This window comes from Polypterus senegalus, chromosome 6 (genome assembly GCF_016835505.1).
Source record: "Polypterus senegalus isolate Bchr_013 chromosome 6, ASM1683550v1, whole genome shotgun sequence".
Classification (NCBI taxonomy): Eukaryota; Metazoa; Chordata; class Cladistia; order Polypteriformes; family Polypteridae; genus Polypterus; species Polypterus senegalus.
The window spans coordinates 122,654,136-122,669,249 of record NC_053159.1 but is presented as its reverse complement, the minus strand read 5'-3'; the positions used below and the strand labels follow the sequence as shown (position 1 = coordinate 122,669,249).

Here is a 15,114-nt window from a genome sequence, read left to right as displayed (position 1 = left end):
CTCCGTTCAGATGTAACCCGTCACGGCGGAACAGGTCCCATCTGTTCCAAAAGGAGTCCCAATGCCCCATAAACCTATACCGTCCTACCCTGCACCAAGATTTGAACCACGCATTAAGCCTTCTAATCTCCTCAATCTTACCTGGACTGGCGCTGGCACAGGCAGAACTTCGGAGAAGACTACCTTGTCAGTTCTGCTCCTCAGCTTGGTACCTAACTCTTTGAATTTGGATCGCAGAACTGACAGACTACCCTTATGTATGTCATTTGTTCCAACATGGTAAATGACAACTGGATCCACACCCGCTCTGGCCAAGAGCCTATCCATTCTTCCAGGGAGGTCTGCCACCTGTGCTCCCGGAAGGCAACACACCGTACGAGACTCTCTCTCTCTGGAGCACACCTGCGCTTCAATCCCCCTAATGATTAATTCCCCAACTATCACCTCTGTCTTTTTGGGAACTTGTTTTGAGGTGGCCCGTTGGGGCTCCTCAACCCTGCCTACCACCTCAGAATTATCAGAGTCTCCGTCCAGCTCTGCTAGGACATGATAATGGTTAGACACTTTTAATTCTGGGGTTGATGCCCCCGGCCAGTGTGCACCCTTTACCTTACACCTTGTGACCGTGACCCACCTATTTCTACCTGTCTGGTCTGGAATCTCCTCCCGCGCCACCTTAGGGGTGCACACTATCTCTCTAAAGGACACCTGGGCCAAGTCTACCAATTCTCTATTACAACGCAGGTCAGCCAACTCCTCCTCCAGTTCAGAGACCCTGAGCTCAAGGTGCTGGATCAGCTGGCATCTCTTGCAGATGTAGCCCTCATAGACAAATGGCTCTTCCAAACCATCATCTAAAAAGTCCAACATCCAACTGGCCTCATTATTAAAATTTGATGCGGGATTAGTAAAACTGCCTTAACTTTTTTCTTTTTTTTTCTTAAAATTAAATAATTTAACTTAAATGGTAACACTAAGATCTGCTTTATTTTCATTAAATTGTCTGTTTATTTTTCTTTGATATTTTTAAGGCAACTCTGGATGTTTTAAGTGAATTTTCATACTTGTGGAAGAAAGATGTGAACTCTTCCTTCAGGGACTTTCTGAATGGCTTTGGGAGGGTGAAATCTACTAATCCTGCTCGGTTTGCTGACTCCAGCTTTTTGATGGACTTTGCAGACACACTGAGTGATCGGTATGTTAAAATGTTTTCATGTTGTATCTTTTTAGGAAAGTGGTTGAAGAATCAGAATGTGGCAGAATGTGCCAATACAGACGGAGACTTGGTGTGGAATTCAAACCTCGAATGTTGAATCCATAAGGCACCAGCAATAACCACTGTGTCATACTGAATTTAATGTTTCATTTTCTTTCTTCTATCTAGAGTACTGGACATCCTGAATTAAACATAAGCAGTACAGAGTCAAACGGCCAAATGTCATTTTGGGACAGGCTGAAATAACACAGAATGCTTATGGAACATTTAGTCTCTTTTCTAGCCTGTGGATGTCTCATTCACTTGGGAAACCTCATTTTGACAATGCACCACTTTTTAAAGTCTTATGAAATGTTATAGGCAACTGTCCAATCATAAAATCACTTCAAATTCATAATTAGACTGCAATCGTAAAACTGAAAGATACTGATAGGGTCACTTGTTTGTGATGCAAACATCTTGTGTGAGCTTGCAGATATAAATTTGGTTATAAGAAGTTTAGTCACTTCAATATTTGTGGGGCAGCATGGTGGTATAGTAGGTGGTGCTCTAGAGACCTGCCTACAAATCACTATACCAAATTTGCAAGTCCTACTGGATTTTTCACTTACATCTCAAAGACCTGCAGATTGAGTTGGTTAGTGATTCAGAATTGATGCAGTGTGAGTGAGTGTAAATGCAGTCTTTTATCTTGTCATGCTACTGGAACAGACTCCAGTTTGTCTGAACCTATAGTGAAATAGATATGTTTGGAAAATAGATGGATTCTTATGTTAAAATCTATACATCCACCCATCCATCCATTATTCAACCTGCTATATCCTAACTACAGGGTCACGGGGGTCTGCTGGAGCCAATCCCAGCCAACACAGGGCACAAGGCAGGAAACAAAACCCGGGCAGGGTGCCAGTCCACCACAGGGCGCATACACACACACACACACCAAGCACACACTAGGGACAATTTAGAATCGCCATTGCACCTAACCTGCATATCTTTGGACTGTGGGAGGAAACCGGAGTACCCGGAGGAAACCCACTCAGACACGGGGAGAACATGCAAACTCCACGCAGGGAGGACCCAGGAAGCAAACCCAGGTCTCCTAATGTAAAGAGTAAATGTGTGTGAACCTTTTGCATGATGGAATTCATGAGCTGAGTGCACCTAATACAGTGTATCGACACAGACCATTAGAATTAGCAATTTAGTGAAGAAAATAGAATCCCTGACTGTCTCATGGAGTAGCAAGCATTAGTTGAGGAACAGGTGCTGCCTAAGACTGAACTTGATGGCAGCATGCTTTCATACTGCATTATTTTTGTCTAGATAACACATACAGGCAACTAGCAAAAAGTTGAAATGAACTTGATATGGGAACAAGCCGGCATAAATTTGAAGAACAGTTTAAAAACACCAAAGGAACAAGTTACGCTAGAGAATACAAGTTAGAGAAAAAAATAACACTTGGTTAAAGCACGCTTATCTGGTAACGGCTTGTTTAAATTCTTGCGTCAATTAGCAACAGGTTTCAAGTACAAGATAAATGAACATTGTACAATTGCAGAACATTGTATAGGGTGGTCCAGATCTAATTATGCAAATTTCATTACGCTATAACTTATTAAGTTTATTACATAGAAAATCACCCGAAAAATCCTGGACCATCGAGAAGTGTGCGAACTGACGACATGAAGAATTGTCTTCACGCTGAACTGGAATTGTCCCCGCATAAATCAAAGTCATCCAGACAATCTGGATCTGCATAATTAGATCTGGACCACCCTGTATTTCAGGTCATTTTCAGGGAAAACAAAAACGTTTTGTAAGATTCATTCATTTTGAAAGAAGACCAGCTGTGAGTTTCACCTCACTGTATCAACATTTCACTCCAAGGGATGTGGTTTTCTCATTTTCACCTCGAAAAATCTGCTCATGCAGCTATTACTGCCCAGGTATGAAGGACCAATGGGAAGTGGAACTCCAAAGTATATGAGATGCCTTGGTTCCTTTTGTTATGAACCAGAGAGTTTCAAAGCACTAAAGTTGAAAGAAATCCCAAAAATGCTCACTGGGATGATGAGGACCATCAAACCCTGGCTATTTACAAAGAGTGCAACATAAATGACTTTATTTATAGAAAAAAAAAGGTTTTCTCTCTTTGACAAGCTGAAGTTTGATGGTTGTCTCCCTCTCTACTGTTTTGGACTTTCATTCTTAGGAATTCTCTAGTTCGTAACACATTGGGCAGTTCTTTAGATGAAAAATGTTTTTTTCTAATTTTGAAAAGAATAGGACATTGGCCAATTAATGGCAGGATTATGACTTTTCCAATTGAATAGATTAAAATGATAAGCGAACATTATAGTATAAGAAATCATTTTTTTTACTGCTAATATTATTCCATCTGGTGTATCCCTGAACTTGGCTATATGTTTATTAGTGGTAATGCTTTCAATTCTGAGATGACAGGTAGACAAAGATTTTTTAAGTATTATGGTCTGAGTGTGGAACAATTCCCAAACACCCGACTGTGCAAGGCAAGTTTAAAATGAAATCACTTGCAACTTGACTGCTGGCCTGTATAACCTGAGTTGTAGCTAAGTGTGTGTGGTTGCGTAATGTTTTGTTGTCTTACACCACTCTTTGTTCAGATGCAAGACTGTCTTATCAATAGCTGGATCTCAGTTTTCATTTGAACGTCTCATTGAAACCCCCAATGTTGGTACAGTGAATGGAAAACTGAACATACTGTAAAGTAGACAGTAAAGTTAAAATTTGAAGGCACTTTTAACTAACTTATTCAAAGTGTCATCATTCTGCCACACACTCGTTGCCAGCTACTCAGTTATTTTACTGCCCACAGTTTCCACAGCAACAGCCCTGAAATCAGTTGGCAGCTGCAGTCCAATATGCTGCTGCAGGCATGGTGAAGCCACCCATAAATTGCAGCATTGCCACTGAGCTGTCATACATGCTGTGTCTTGTACATAATTGACAGGGAATGGTGCCACCAGATGTCAAAAACAGAAGGGTAAATATGAGACAAATCAAAATATTAGGCCATTACTTGTTGACAATTCAAAATCAATTGTCAGTAATGAGGAGGCTTGATTTGGCATATGTGATTGATGCTCAGAGAAATTTGATGTAGTTACCAAAAGGAAAAAGGAATAGAAATAAAAGGCAAAACTTTATATAACACAAGTATGATAACCCTTCAGCACATTACCATCTAAATGGACTTGGAACATATTGTTCCTGAATTTTTGATGAATCTAATGGCCTCTTGATCATTTTTGGTTTAGATCATTTAGTAGACAGAGCAGCAGCCTGAGGTCCCAGAGCACATTGTTGATTGAAGCTGAAAGAGCCTTCCTAATGCCGTCAGATGCCAAACCAAATGCAGAAGTTTCCCTTTTGGAGGATTTTGATGCTGAACTCTCTGCCCACCGGGTATGCTAATGGCTTTCAATTAGTTGTCTATTACTGTACTTTTAAGATAAGGTTTTACTACTGCCCTTGTTCTGCTGAGAATCAGGTCTGCCCCCTTTGTTCAAATTGTTGACACCCTGGTCTTTTTCTACACTCTATAATATGCTCATCGTACTCCTGGGGATTCTTGTGTGTTAATTTGAAAGGGTTACCATGGCAGTAGCAACACTGGCCTAAAAATGACTATAGAATGTGATCTTTACCACTGGAGTTTAATGCACCTATTCCAAAAGTTACAGCCCTGTGAGTTTATGTGGCTTTCTCAGAGTCACATGAGTCACTGATACGAGTTTAGTTTCATAGCCATGAGTGACACTGCATTCCTATACATGAGGGCATGAATATTTTCAAGGACTTGTATGTTCACAAAAAATGGTGTGTTGCTTCATTTATTGTATAGGGAATAAGAAATGGTCATACCTGAACCTTTGAAATCTCCCCAGTAGGCTAGATTGATGAATCTTTTTCTTTCAGATCGACCAAGACAAGATATCAAAACTTCAGGACTGGGTAGACATTGGCTGGATTCAGGTTGACTTTCGCCCCATCAAGCAAATATTGCTGTCATATTCATTTAAGTGGATGTGGACATTTGCCAGATATTTAACAGACAAGGTAAAATTTGAAACCCAAGAGATCCAGTATTGAGTCAGACCAATAAAAACAAAAGCCCCAACTTTTTTTTTACTGCAACATATTGCCTTAGAATAGTACTGATCTCCATCCTAACGTATTTCATAAGTACGGGGCTATAGAGTTTATATAGTGTCTATTTATATTTTTTAACATTTGGAGTATGGTGAAGTGATGTGAACCAGCAATTTAGTAGCTTAAACGTTAAGTTTAGGGGTTTTAATTATTTGGTGACATTAGTTGTCGCAGAAGAATGTCATAGTTTAATCTATGCATGTTGCAAAATAATGACTTGTAGGGTCAATTAGAAGTGCAGTTTGTTAGCATGGCATGTGATAGGATAATGTATCAACAATATGGTAGAGTGATGGCATAAATTAGCAATAGCATCCATCAATCCATTATCCAACCCGCTACTGTATATCCTAACTACAGGATCACGGGGATCTGCTGGAGCCAATCCCAGCCAACACAGGGCACAGGCCAGGAAACAAATCCTGGGCAGGGCGCACACACACACACTCCCACACACCAAGCACACACTTGGGACAATTTAGAATCGCCAATGCACCTAACCTGCATGTCTTTGGACTGAGGGAGGAAACCGGAGTACCCAGAGGAAACCCACACAGACACGGGGAGAACATGCAAACACGATAGCATTGATGGGCTAATAATATAAAGAACCAAAAGTCAATGCCATACTGAATGCACCCTACACATATACAAATGGTATAAGGGGCTGTCAGTGCTGCTGTAATATAAAGTTATACTTGGGCTCCGTCCACACGGCTGCATTTTTGTTTAAAAACACAGACCTTACTCTCTGTTTTCATCATTTGTTCACACTACCTCAGTGTTTTCATCCCCCAAAAATGGAGACTTCTAAAAATACTCTCCAGGGCCATATACCTCTGAAAATGCAGCCTCCGTGTTATGGTGTGGATAGACGAAAATCCGTTCATGCTCTGATCTGCTTGAGCTTAAATAGTCCTTCCCTGATTGGATCACGCTCATTACAATGTCTCATTCCTGGATAAAAAAGCAGGCATGGAAGAGTTGCTTTCCATGGCACATGTTGTTTTGCTTACCTGTATTCATCAAAATTGCACTTTGTATAGTTTGAATGCTGCATACTTATTATTTACTGATCGCTACAATTTTGCTATAAATCCTGTAGCTGGCAATGTTACCATCACTTCCAAAAAAAGCCGTTTATGGGTAAAAATTCCATGGTGCGTGCATGCCCAGTGTCAGCGGATGACCACATCATATGCTTTTTCCAGTTGTTTTAATGTGTATAATGATGTGAAAATGCTAGTGTGGGCGAAGATTGTTTCCTTTTAAAAATGTCACCTCAGTCTGCAGAAAACATTTTTTTTTTCACTTTGTCTCTAAGTGCATAATGAATAGCTGCAGCTTGTTCCTTTTGTTCTAGGTGACAGATACCCTGAAGAGTCTGGATGCTTTTCTGAAAAGGACAGAGCCTCACATTGAGGGTATCACAGGAGAAGAGAGGGACACAGGGTTTTTTATGAGCATGATGCGACTTTTCAATGAGGTCAGTTGTATTTTCTTAGGTGCTTTGTATCCTTGTCAAAAGCGAGTGGAATTGTAAACTTTCTGACTGTTCATTAAGATTATCAATTTCTTTCTGATTTCATTAGATGAGGTGCTGGGTTATTTTTTCTAGTCCAAAACAATACATTTAGGCACCCATGATTGGTTTCTTTGAGTAAACACTTGTATTGGCTAGGAAAGTTCCTTTAGATTGGTCAGTCAGTCAGTCATTTTATACACGCTTAGTCCTGAACAGAGTCACAGGGGGGTGACTGCACATATCCCAGCTAACACAGAGCACAAGGCAGAAAAAAACCAGGGTTCCAGTCCATTGCAGAGCAAACATACACACACACACCCCAATCATACACTATGGCCAATTTAGCATCACCAGTCCAACTAACCTGCATGGTTTGGGGCTGAGAGGAAACCCATGCCAACACAGGGAGAATATGCAAATTTCATGCAGGGTGGACCCAGTATGCAAAGTATGGTCTCCTCAGTGTGAAGCATAAGAGTTAAAAAGACAAGAACAGAGAAAATAATAACAAACTGAATAGTAATAAAAGTACTTTATAAAATATACAAATTGCACTTGTTATACAGTATATACAAATTGCACTGGTTAAATGTACAAATTGCACTGGTTGACTTAAGGTCAATATTGCACATTGGGAGAATGATATGGAGCAGTTTTAATCTGAGTTCAGGGCCATGATTGCTTTTGGATAAAAGCTGTTTTTAAGGCGGTTTGTCCTGGTTTTCATTGCTCTGTATCTCTTGCCCAGTAGCAAAAGCTGGAAGAGGCAATGACCGGGATGTAATGCATCCTGTGAAATGTCTATTGCTTTTTTGCGGCATCGGGAGGTGTAGATTTTTTCTAGAGTGGGGAGGGTGCAGCAAATTGTTCTCTCCGCTGTCCTGACGACCCTTGGAGCGCTTCCCTTTCTGAGAAAGTGCAGCCGCCGTACCACACACACAGTCCGTACGTAAGCACACTCTCGATGGAACAGTGATAAAAGGCAAGGAGAAGATTTTTGGGGAGATGTTTCTTTCTGAGGATTCTCAGAAAATACAGTCTCTGCTGCGCCTTCTTCAACAGCTCCTTGGTGTTGGCGCTTCAGGTCAGGTCATCCTCCAGCTCAATGCCCAGAAACCTGAACAGCTCTCCAATGATGAGTGGCTGGACGTCAGTTTTGCTTTTTGGTGTTGAGGAGCAGGTTATTGACTCTGCACCACTCTGACAGCCGCTCCACCTCATCCCTGTATGCCAGCTCACCCTCCTTGCCTGAGATGAGTCCGACCACCGTCGTGTCATCCGCAAACTTTATGATCTTGTTGCTATGGTGAGTAGGGACATAGTCATATATTTAGAGGGTGTAGAGGAGCGGGCTGAGCACACAATCCTACGGCGTCCTGATGTTGAGGCTGAGAGCAGTGGAGGTGTGGGGACCCAGCCTGCCATCTGGGAGCGACCAAACATGAAGTCCAGTATCCAACCACAGGTGAGTGATCCCAGATCTTACAGTTTGGACACCCGTCATTGTGGGAGGATGGTGTTAAATGTCGAGCTGAAGTCCACAAAGAGAAGTCTGCCATAACTCCCCTGTTGCTCCAGGTGGGTCAGGGCAGCATGAAGGGCTGTGGCCGCAGCGTCCTCTGTGGATCTCTTTGCTTTGTAAGCAAATTGAAATGGGTCCAGGTCTGTTGGCAGGCAGGCGATGATATGTCTCCGCACCAGTTTCTCAAAGCACTTCATGATGACAGATGTGAGTGCCACTGGGCAGAAATCATTCACTTCAGCTGGCCCAACATTAGACTATGCCTTTATATTGAATTGTGGCTGTGTATTCAGTTGTGCAAGTATCTATGGAAAGAAAGAGGAATACAGAAGGATTTGTGTTCCTTTCTAACTCTGCTGTTTCCACAACACTAGACCAGCCTACCTTGAAAGCTGCTGTAACCCTCTCTGGTGGTGGACTAAACTTACACTTATGTTCTGAGCCTCATTTGTGATATTGGTGACATACAAGTGATAAATATGCATGCAATCAAATGTGCTTATGACTGTTTTTTTCCCCTCTCAAGGTGTCTGCAAAACAAACAGAAATGGAAGGGCAGTTTTTTGTTATGCAGAAAACGTTAAAATTGCTTGAAAAATATGATGTTAAACTCCCGGTGGAAATCCAGGCTCTGTTCAAGGCAATCCCTAGCCGTTGGAACAATCTGAAAACCAAGATCTCACTGGCAAAACAGCGCCTAAGTCCAAAGATTCACCAAGAATCTGAGAGAATCAATAAGGTGGGCCTTTCACTGTAAAATTTGTCACTAGAGTATTGATCAAGTGTCAGCAGAATGCCTTTTATTATAATTTAAATGTGACTATTCCCTCTAAATTAGGTTTATAAATCTTTTGTATATTTTTGCTTGCTGTCTCAGAACTGGGCTTTAGGTTGCACCACAGAATTGCACTGTAAGGCTTCCACTAAAAATAAACAATCACCACTTTGTGAGTGTACACAAAGCCTTTATTGCTTTTTCCGATGCCCTTTCCCCTTAGCCTTTTGACTTTTCTGTCTGTTATGTCAAAGTTTGCAGATTTCTACTGAGCTTTTAGGACATTGGAAACATGCAGTTATCATCATAATTTTTGTCCCAGTTTTCATTGAGAGGGTTGTAGTGGCAACACTCTAAACTGTGCTGAGCTGACCAGGCCAGGCCAATCCAATCCCAGCCACTTCTTTAATCAGTGTGTCCTGGGTCTTCCCTTCTGCTTTCTCCTGCTGGGCTGTACCCTGTACAACCCCCAATGGAATGGTCCAGGGGCATCCTAACCAGATATTCAAACCACAATTTGGCATCTTGTACTTGCAGCCATTGTCTCTTAATCTCTTCCCAGAGCTTGTAACCATAAGTGAGAATGTGGATGTTGACTGGCTGGTAAATTGACAGCTTTGTTCTTGAACCTAAGTCCCACTTCATCACCACTGTCTGATACACCATTCATAAAACCATTGGCGTGGCTCTGATTTATTTGTTCATCTCATAATCTCCTATACAGTTTACTTGCGAACAAGACTCCCGCTCACAGGTTACCTACAGGGAACAAACCATTCTTGTCAGGGAGCAGACCATGACCTCAGATCTGAAGGCACTCATTTTCTTCCTAGCCACATAATTTTACACTTAGCTGTGAACCATTCCACTGCACACTAGACTTCACAGTGAGATGTGGCCAAAAGAACAACATCATTTGTTGACAGCAGCCATTGGGTTTTTTTAAATTAGATCTCCTCCACACTTCAGTTGTGCCTGGATATCTTGTTCATGAAAATCATTAACCGCAGTGGGAATATTAGACATACCCTTGGATGAATCCAATGCCCACACTAAACACAACTCCTGCTCTGCAAATACAGCAATGACCCCAGAACTCCATGGGGGAAAAAGAGTCTAGACTTCTTCCAAATCAGCAACACACATTTAGACAGGACTGACAAATGCCCGTGATCCCTCACATATTTTTGCAAGGGTAAAGAGTTTGTCCACTATTAAGCAGCAAGGACATAATCTGTATTATTTCCCCTGGATCAGAGTTTCAACCATTGTATGTATTCTCTGTTTCATTAATCCAAGATGGGATTACCAAGGTTGCCAAGGAGTGTGATTCCTTAGTAACTGGAATACACTCTCTTGCATCCCTTTCTAAAAATTTAGATCACATCTTCAGTCTGCTAGTCCCAAGGTATTGTTTCTGTCTTCCATGCAGCATTAAAGAGAAATGGTAGTCAAAACACCCCCACAATTTCCTGTGTTGTTTTGGCATTTTATGTCTGATACTATCTTTTTAATTGCTGCAACAACTTCAGCCACAAAAGTGGACTGCATCCCCACCAAGACGTCTGGTTGAGGAGCTGCTCAAAGTGCCCTCTTTCAGTATGATGAAAACCCAGGCAGTATTCAACTTAATCTTCCTGAATCTTTGAATGGGTAGCCAGAACCTCTTCAAGGCTTTCCAAATGTTATTCTCCATGGCCTCATGAAAGTCACTTTCACCACTGCTGTTACTGGTGCCTTTTTAGCCGGTCCATTACTTTCGGTCAAATCTTTGGATGTTCCGGTCCTACTAATGTTATGCAAAAATCTTCCTATATATGACCACTTTTCTTACTACTGATGTCTGCTAACAAGTCATAGGGTAGCCACCATGGCAGACACCAATGTCACAGCTACTTATGCCTGTCTGAAGTCTTGAAGTCCAATGGAACTTTAGATCTCTGACTTCTCCTGGAATACAGGAGAAGCACTTTAGGAGGTGAGATTTGCACTGATTCTAAACAAAGGTATCTACTAATCATTCCCAGTATACCCTCACTACTTGTTTGGGTCCATTCAGCAAGTGAGCCATCCATCTGAGTCAGCTCACCATTGAGCATTGATCAGTTGAAAGCTTATCTGAGAGTTCAGAACATAAAGCCTCCAATCAGACAACATAATTACAATGCGATTATTGACCTTTTGTCTAAAGGTAATCTGGTATTGGGTACATTTATTATCACCCTTTTGTTTGACCCTAGTGCTCATTATGGACAATTCCTGACTAGAGCTGAAATGCAGTAACAGTTTACTACTTGAATTCAGACCACGCAGGCAGGTCATCTCATCTATGCCCGTCCAGGTATTGCCATCATTTTCTTTGCAAGAGTTAATGTCTCCCAGGACTACAGAGTCAATAGATGGTATCCTTTCAAGCATTAAGTCCATTGTATCTAAAATGGCAGACCACCTTGAATAATGATTGGATGTAAATTTGCCAACAGCCATCAGAGTTTTCCTCTTTCAATGCGGTGGAGCATTGAGTTACTCCTTTCATCTACTGGGACAAACCACAAGTGTCCATCACCTAGCCAGATGCTTGTGAGTATTCCCATGGTCTTACAAAGCATTTTTCCTGAGGCAAACCCATAGTAGGAGTGAGAGAGACCGGCCTTTGACACCTGTTACCAGATAACAGAGCTCTAAGGATAATTGATGCACAAATGCCACTCACCAAAGTTACAGTCCTAGATGAGGGAACTCTCATTGGTAATGTTTTTTGTCTACAGGATCTCTCAAGTTTTGCTGAAAGACTTAACCAACTTAAAGAAGAAATAGATGTATCTGATGTTTATATGAGAGACTGCTTGCTTCAAAATGCCTACGTAAGGATTAAGAAGTTCACTAAGCAAGTAAAAAGTCTGCAGCAAGAAGCAAAAGATCTCAAGGAGCTGCAAGAGCTTCTTGAGGCCACAATAGTGGACTTTGCCACATTAAATGAGTAAGTTAAGCACCAATTATATGTCCTTTGATTTTATGTGTGCATCTTTTTACAGGAAAGTGGTTAATGCTACTGCCTCACACTTCTAGGAAACTGGGTTTGTTGGGTTACTGTTGCAATAGAAGGAAGGAATGGGCTGGAAAGCCCTTATAATGAACTGACAGCTTGGATGAATGGATTGATATTTAGGTTGGAGTAGTTAGTGTGTTCCCTTAGAATGATGGGTGGTAGCATCCTTCTCATTTGGACACGTAGGAGTTGTAGTCCTAGTAAGGCAGCACTGCTGGGGTCCTTGGATGCTGCTGGAGGAAGCTGCTAGGAGGAGGCTCTCCTATCTAACCGAGGTTCCACCTGTCTGAAAAGTTCTTCCTGGAGGCAATATTGTGACACAGGAAATACTCCTGGGTCAGGCCTGAAAAGGAGACACTCTGCCTCTACCAGGTAAGTTGAAGTTGGGAGAGGTGGAGGACAAAGCTCACCTGGAGATGAGTGAAGGTGGAAAAGAAAGTAAGAAAAGAATTATATTATGTAGCAGTATATTGGAAGTAAATAAAAAGGCTGTATAAAAGTAACTGAAAAAAATAAGTCTTTTGAACCCGGGGTGTGGGATGCCCTTTACAGATTCACACAATGTAAACTGAACTGTGTTCTTTGTGTTTGTATTTCCTTTTTTCCCCAAACAGTCTGGTTTCCTTCCATAATATCAAATAAATCATCTCAAAGCCAATTGGTAGTTGTAAATTGGACGTCTGTGGTGCTGTGATTACTGTGTGCTGGTGTTTTGCCTTATTTACAACCAAGTCATTGACTATTTAGTTTGGTCATTCTCAATGACCCCGTGTCTGTGTGGGTTTCCTCTGGGTGCTCCGGTTTCCTCCCACAGTCCAAAGACATGCAGGTTAGGTGCATTGGCAATCCTAAATTGTCCCTAGTTTGCTTGGTGTGTGTGTGTGTGTGTGTGTGTGTGTGTGTGTGTGTGTGTGTGAACCCTGCCCAGGGTTTATTCCTGCCTTGCGCCCTGTGTTGGCTGGGATTGGCTCCAGAAGACCCCCATGAAGCTGTATTAGGATATAGTGGATTGGATAATGGATGGATGGATTCTCAATGAGCTTATGAAGAATTTTCTTTCAATTCTGTAAATTTTTCCCACGTCACTCATCCTTTTTCAACAACAACAACAACATTTATTTATATAGCACATTTTCATACAAACAGTAGCTCAAAGTGCTTCACACCTGAGGCCCAGTCCAGGAACAACTTATTTTTGTTGACTTTCCTAAGTTGGCTAAAAACTCCTTGTTTTCAGTCATTTCTTAAATTTGACACTGTCAGTTCAGTGGGTTCTGAAGCTAGATTTTCTATAATCACTGATTACTAAAATCTACAATCCTGAGTGGCTGTTTAAGGCCTCAAACTTGTAATGTTTAAATGTACTGTATTCTCAAATCAGAGTTCTCAAAGCCTTTTTGGGTTTTTAAATCTTTGTGTCTCAGTGGACTATAAGGCCTTACCATAATTCTAAATAGTGCATGAGGTCTGGTACTACAGTGGCTAGCATGCTTTCTGTGGATCTTCTTCAATGACACTTAAGGTTCAGAAGAGCGTATAATGTTTAAACCTGCAGTCCTTACCCTGAGCCTCAAAAACTGCTGCTAACTTTCTTGTATGTCGTCATTTACTGAACTGTTTTCTCTCTTAGATGTCAGAGCACTGTAAGGAATCTCACCTTAATGTGGCAGGCTGTTGAAGTGATTAGAAAACAGCAAAATGGCTGGAAGTTGCAACCCTGGCAAGTTATTGACACAGCCCAGCTTATCCAAAGCACAGAGGAGCAGCTCAACCTGATCAAATCTCTCTCACGAAAGGTGCAAGGCTGGGATGTATACACCGGGACCATGGAATCGGTTAATGTTATACAGGTAGGTCTGATGAACCTGTTTACAAGCTGATGACAGAAATAAACTGCACAAGTAAAACATTTCCAAAAATCAGTCCAAAGTTTGGAGCCTGTTCAAACTTTACAGATTTGAGAAAAACCTTGTGCCTATAATAGAGGAGAAGCTCAACTAGTGCACATAGTTTAGACATGGTTTAGACATGCAGGGTTGTACCAGGAACTGGAAGCAGAATGCAAATGTAAGTCAATTTCTTTTTGCCCTGTGGTTGTTTGCTTCCCTTGAAAAATTAATTTTGTGTACTCATCTGTCACCCAGGAGGATTTCAATAAACCTGCAGGTAAATAGGGAGCATTTTTGGTAATAAATACATAAAATGGGAAAAACGTATCTCTTAGCACACCAATCCCACATAACCACCACTGAAATGTGTGATCTCAATGCACAGCTGATGTTCAATTCAAAACAGTGCAGACTTTCTGTGAGATTAGCCAACTATCTATCTATCTATCTATCTATCTATCTATCTATCTATCTATCTATCTATCTATCTATCTATCTATCTATCTATCTATCTATCTATCTATCTATCTATCTATCTATCTATCTATCTGCCTGCCTGCCTGCCTGCCTGCCTGCCATTTATTTAAAAGGGGATTAATAAAGTCCTGTCTATCTGTTTATCTAACCTCAACTTTTTTCTTTTCCTTAAAAACATTTAAAAAGTATTCACTTTCTTATTTTGTAGCCTGTTGAAATTTCATTGAACTATTATCTAGTTATTGCTAGATGAAACTGACAGAATTTAAAACATCACTTATGTTCTCGTATGGTAAAGATTATCTTTTAAGAGTCCAGGCAAATATGCCGTCTGTAGGGTATGAAGTTACTGACTTTTCACCTCATAAATATATAAGTTTTTACGGCCATCCTTTATTAATGATTTCTGCCATTTGTGTTTCCTGTTTACTTTTCTTTTAGCTGACCTTGCCTCTGATTAA

At 41.1% G+C, this 15,114-nt stretch overlaps 1 protein-coding gene across 1 annotated transcript in view; it reads left to right on the top strand.

Annotated features, from left to right (window-relative positions):
• The window catches only part of LOC120530660 (dynein beta chain, flagellar outer arm-like), a 71,087-nt gene extending 55,973 nt beyond the window's left edge, over nt 1–15,114 (top strand). Inside the window, exons 21-29 of the mRNA XM_039755084.1 lie at nt 1,032–1,195; nt 4,522–4,669; nt 5,183–5,323; nt 6,780–6,902; nt 8,990–9,202; nt 12,007–12,218; nt 13,918–14,137; nt 14,432–14,453; nt 15,095–15,114. Coding sequence (XP_039611018.1) covers nt 1,032–1,195; nt 4,522–4,669; nt 5,183–5,323; nt 6,780–6,902; nt 8,990–9,202; nt 12,007–12,218; nt 13,918–14,137; nt 14,432–14,453; nt 15,095–15,114 — 1,263 coding nt within the window. The remainder of the gene's footprint in view (nt 1–1,031; nt 1,196–4,521; nt 4,670–5,182; nt 5,324–6,779; nt 6,903–8,989; nt 9,203–12,006; nt 12,219–13,917; nt 14,138–14,431; nt 14,454–15,094) is intronic.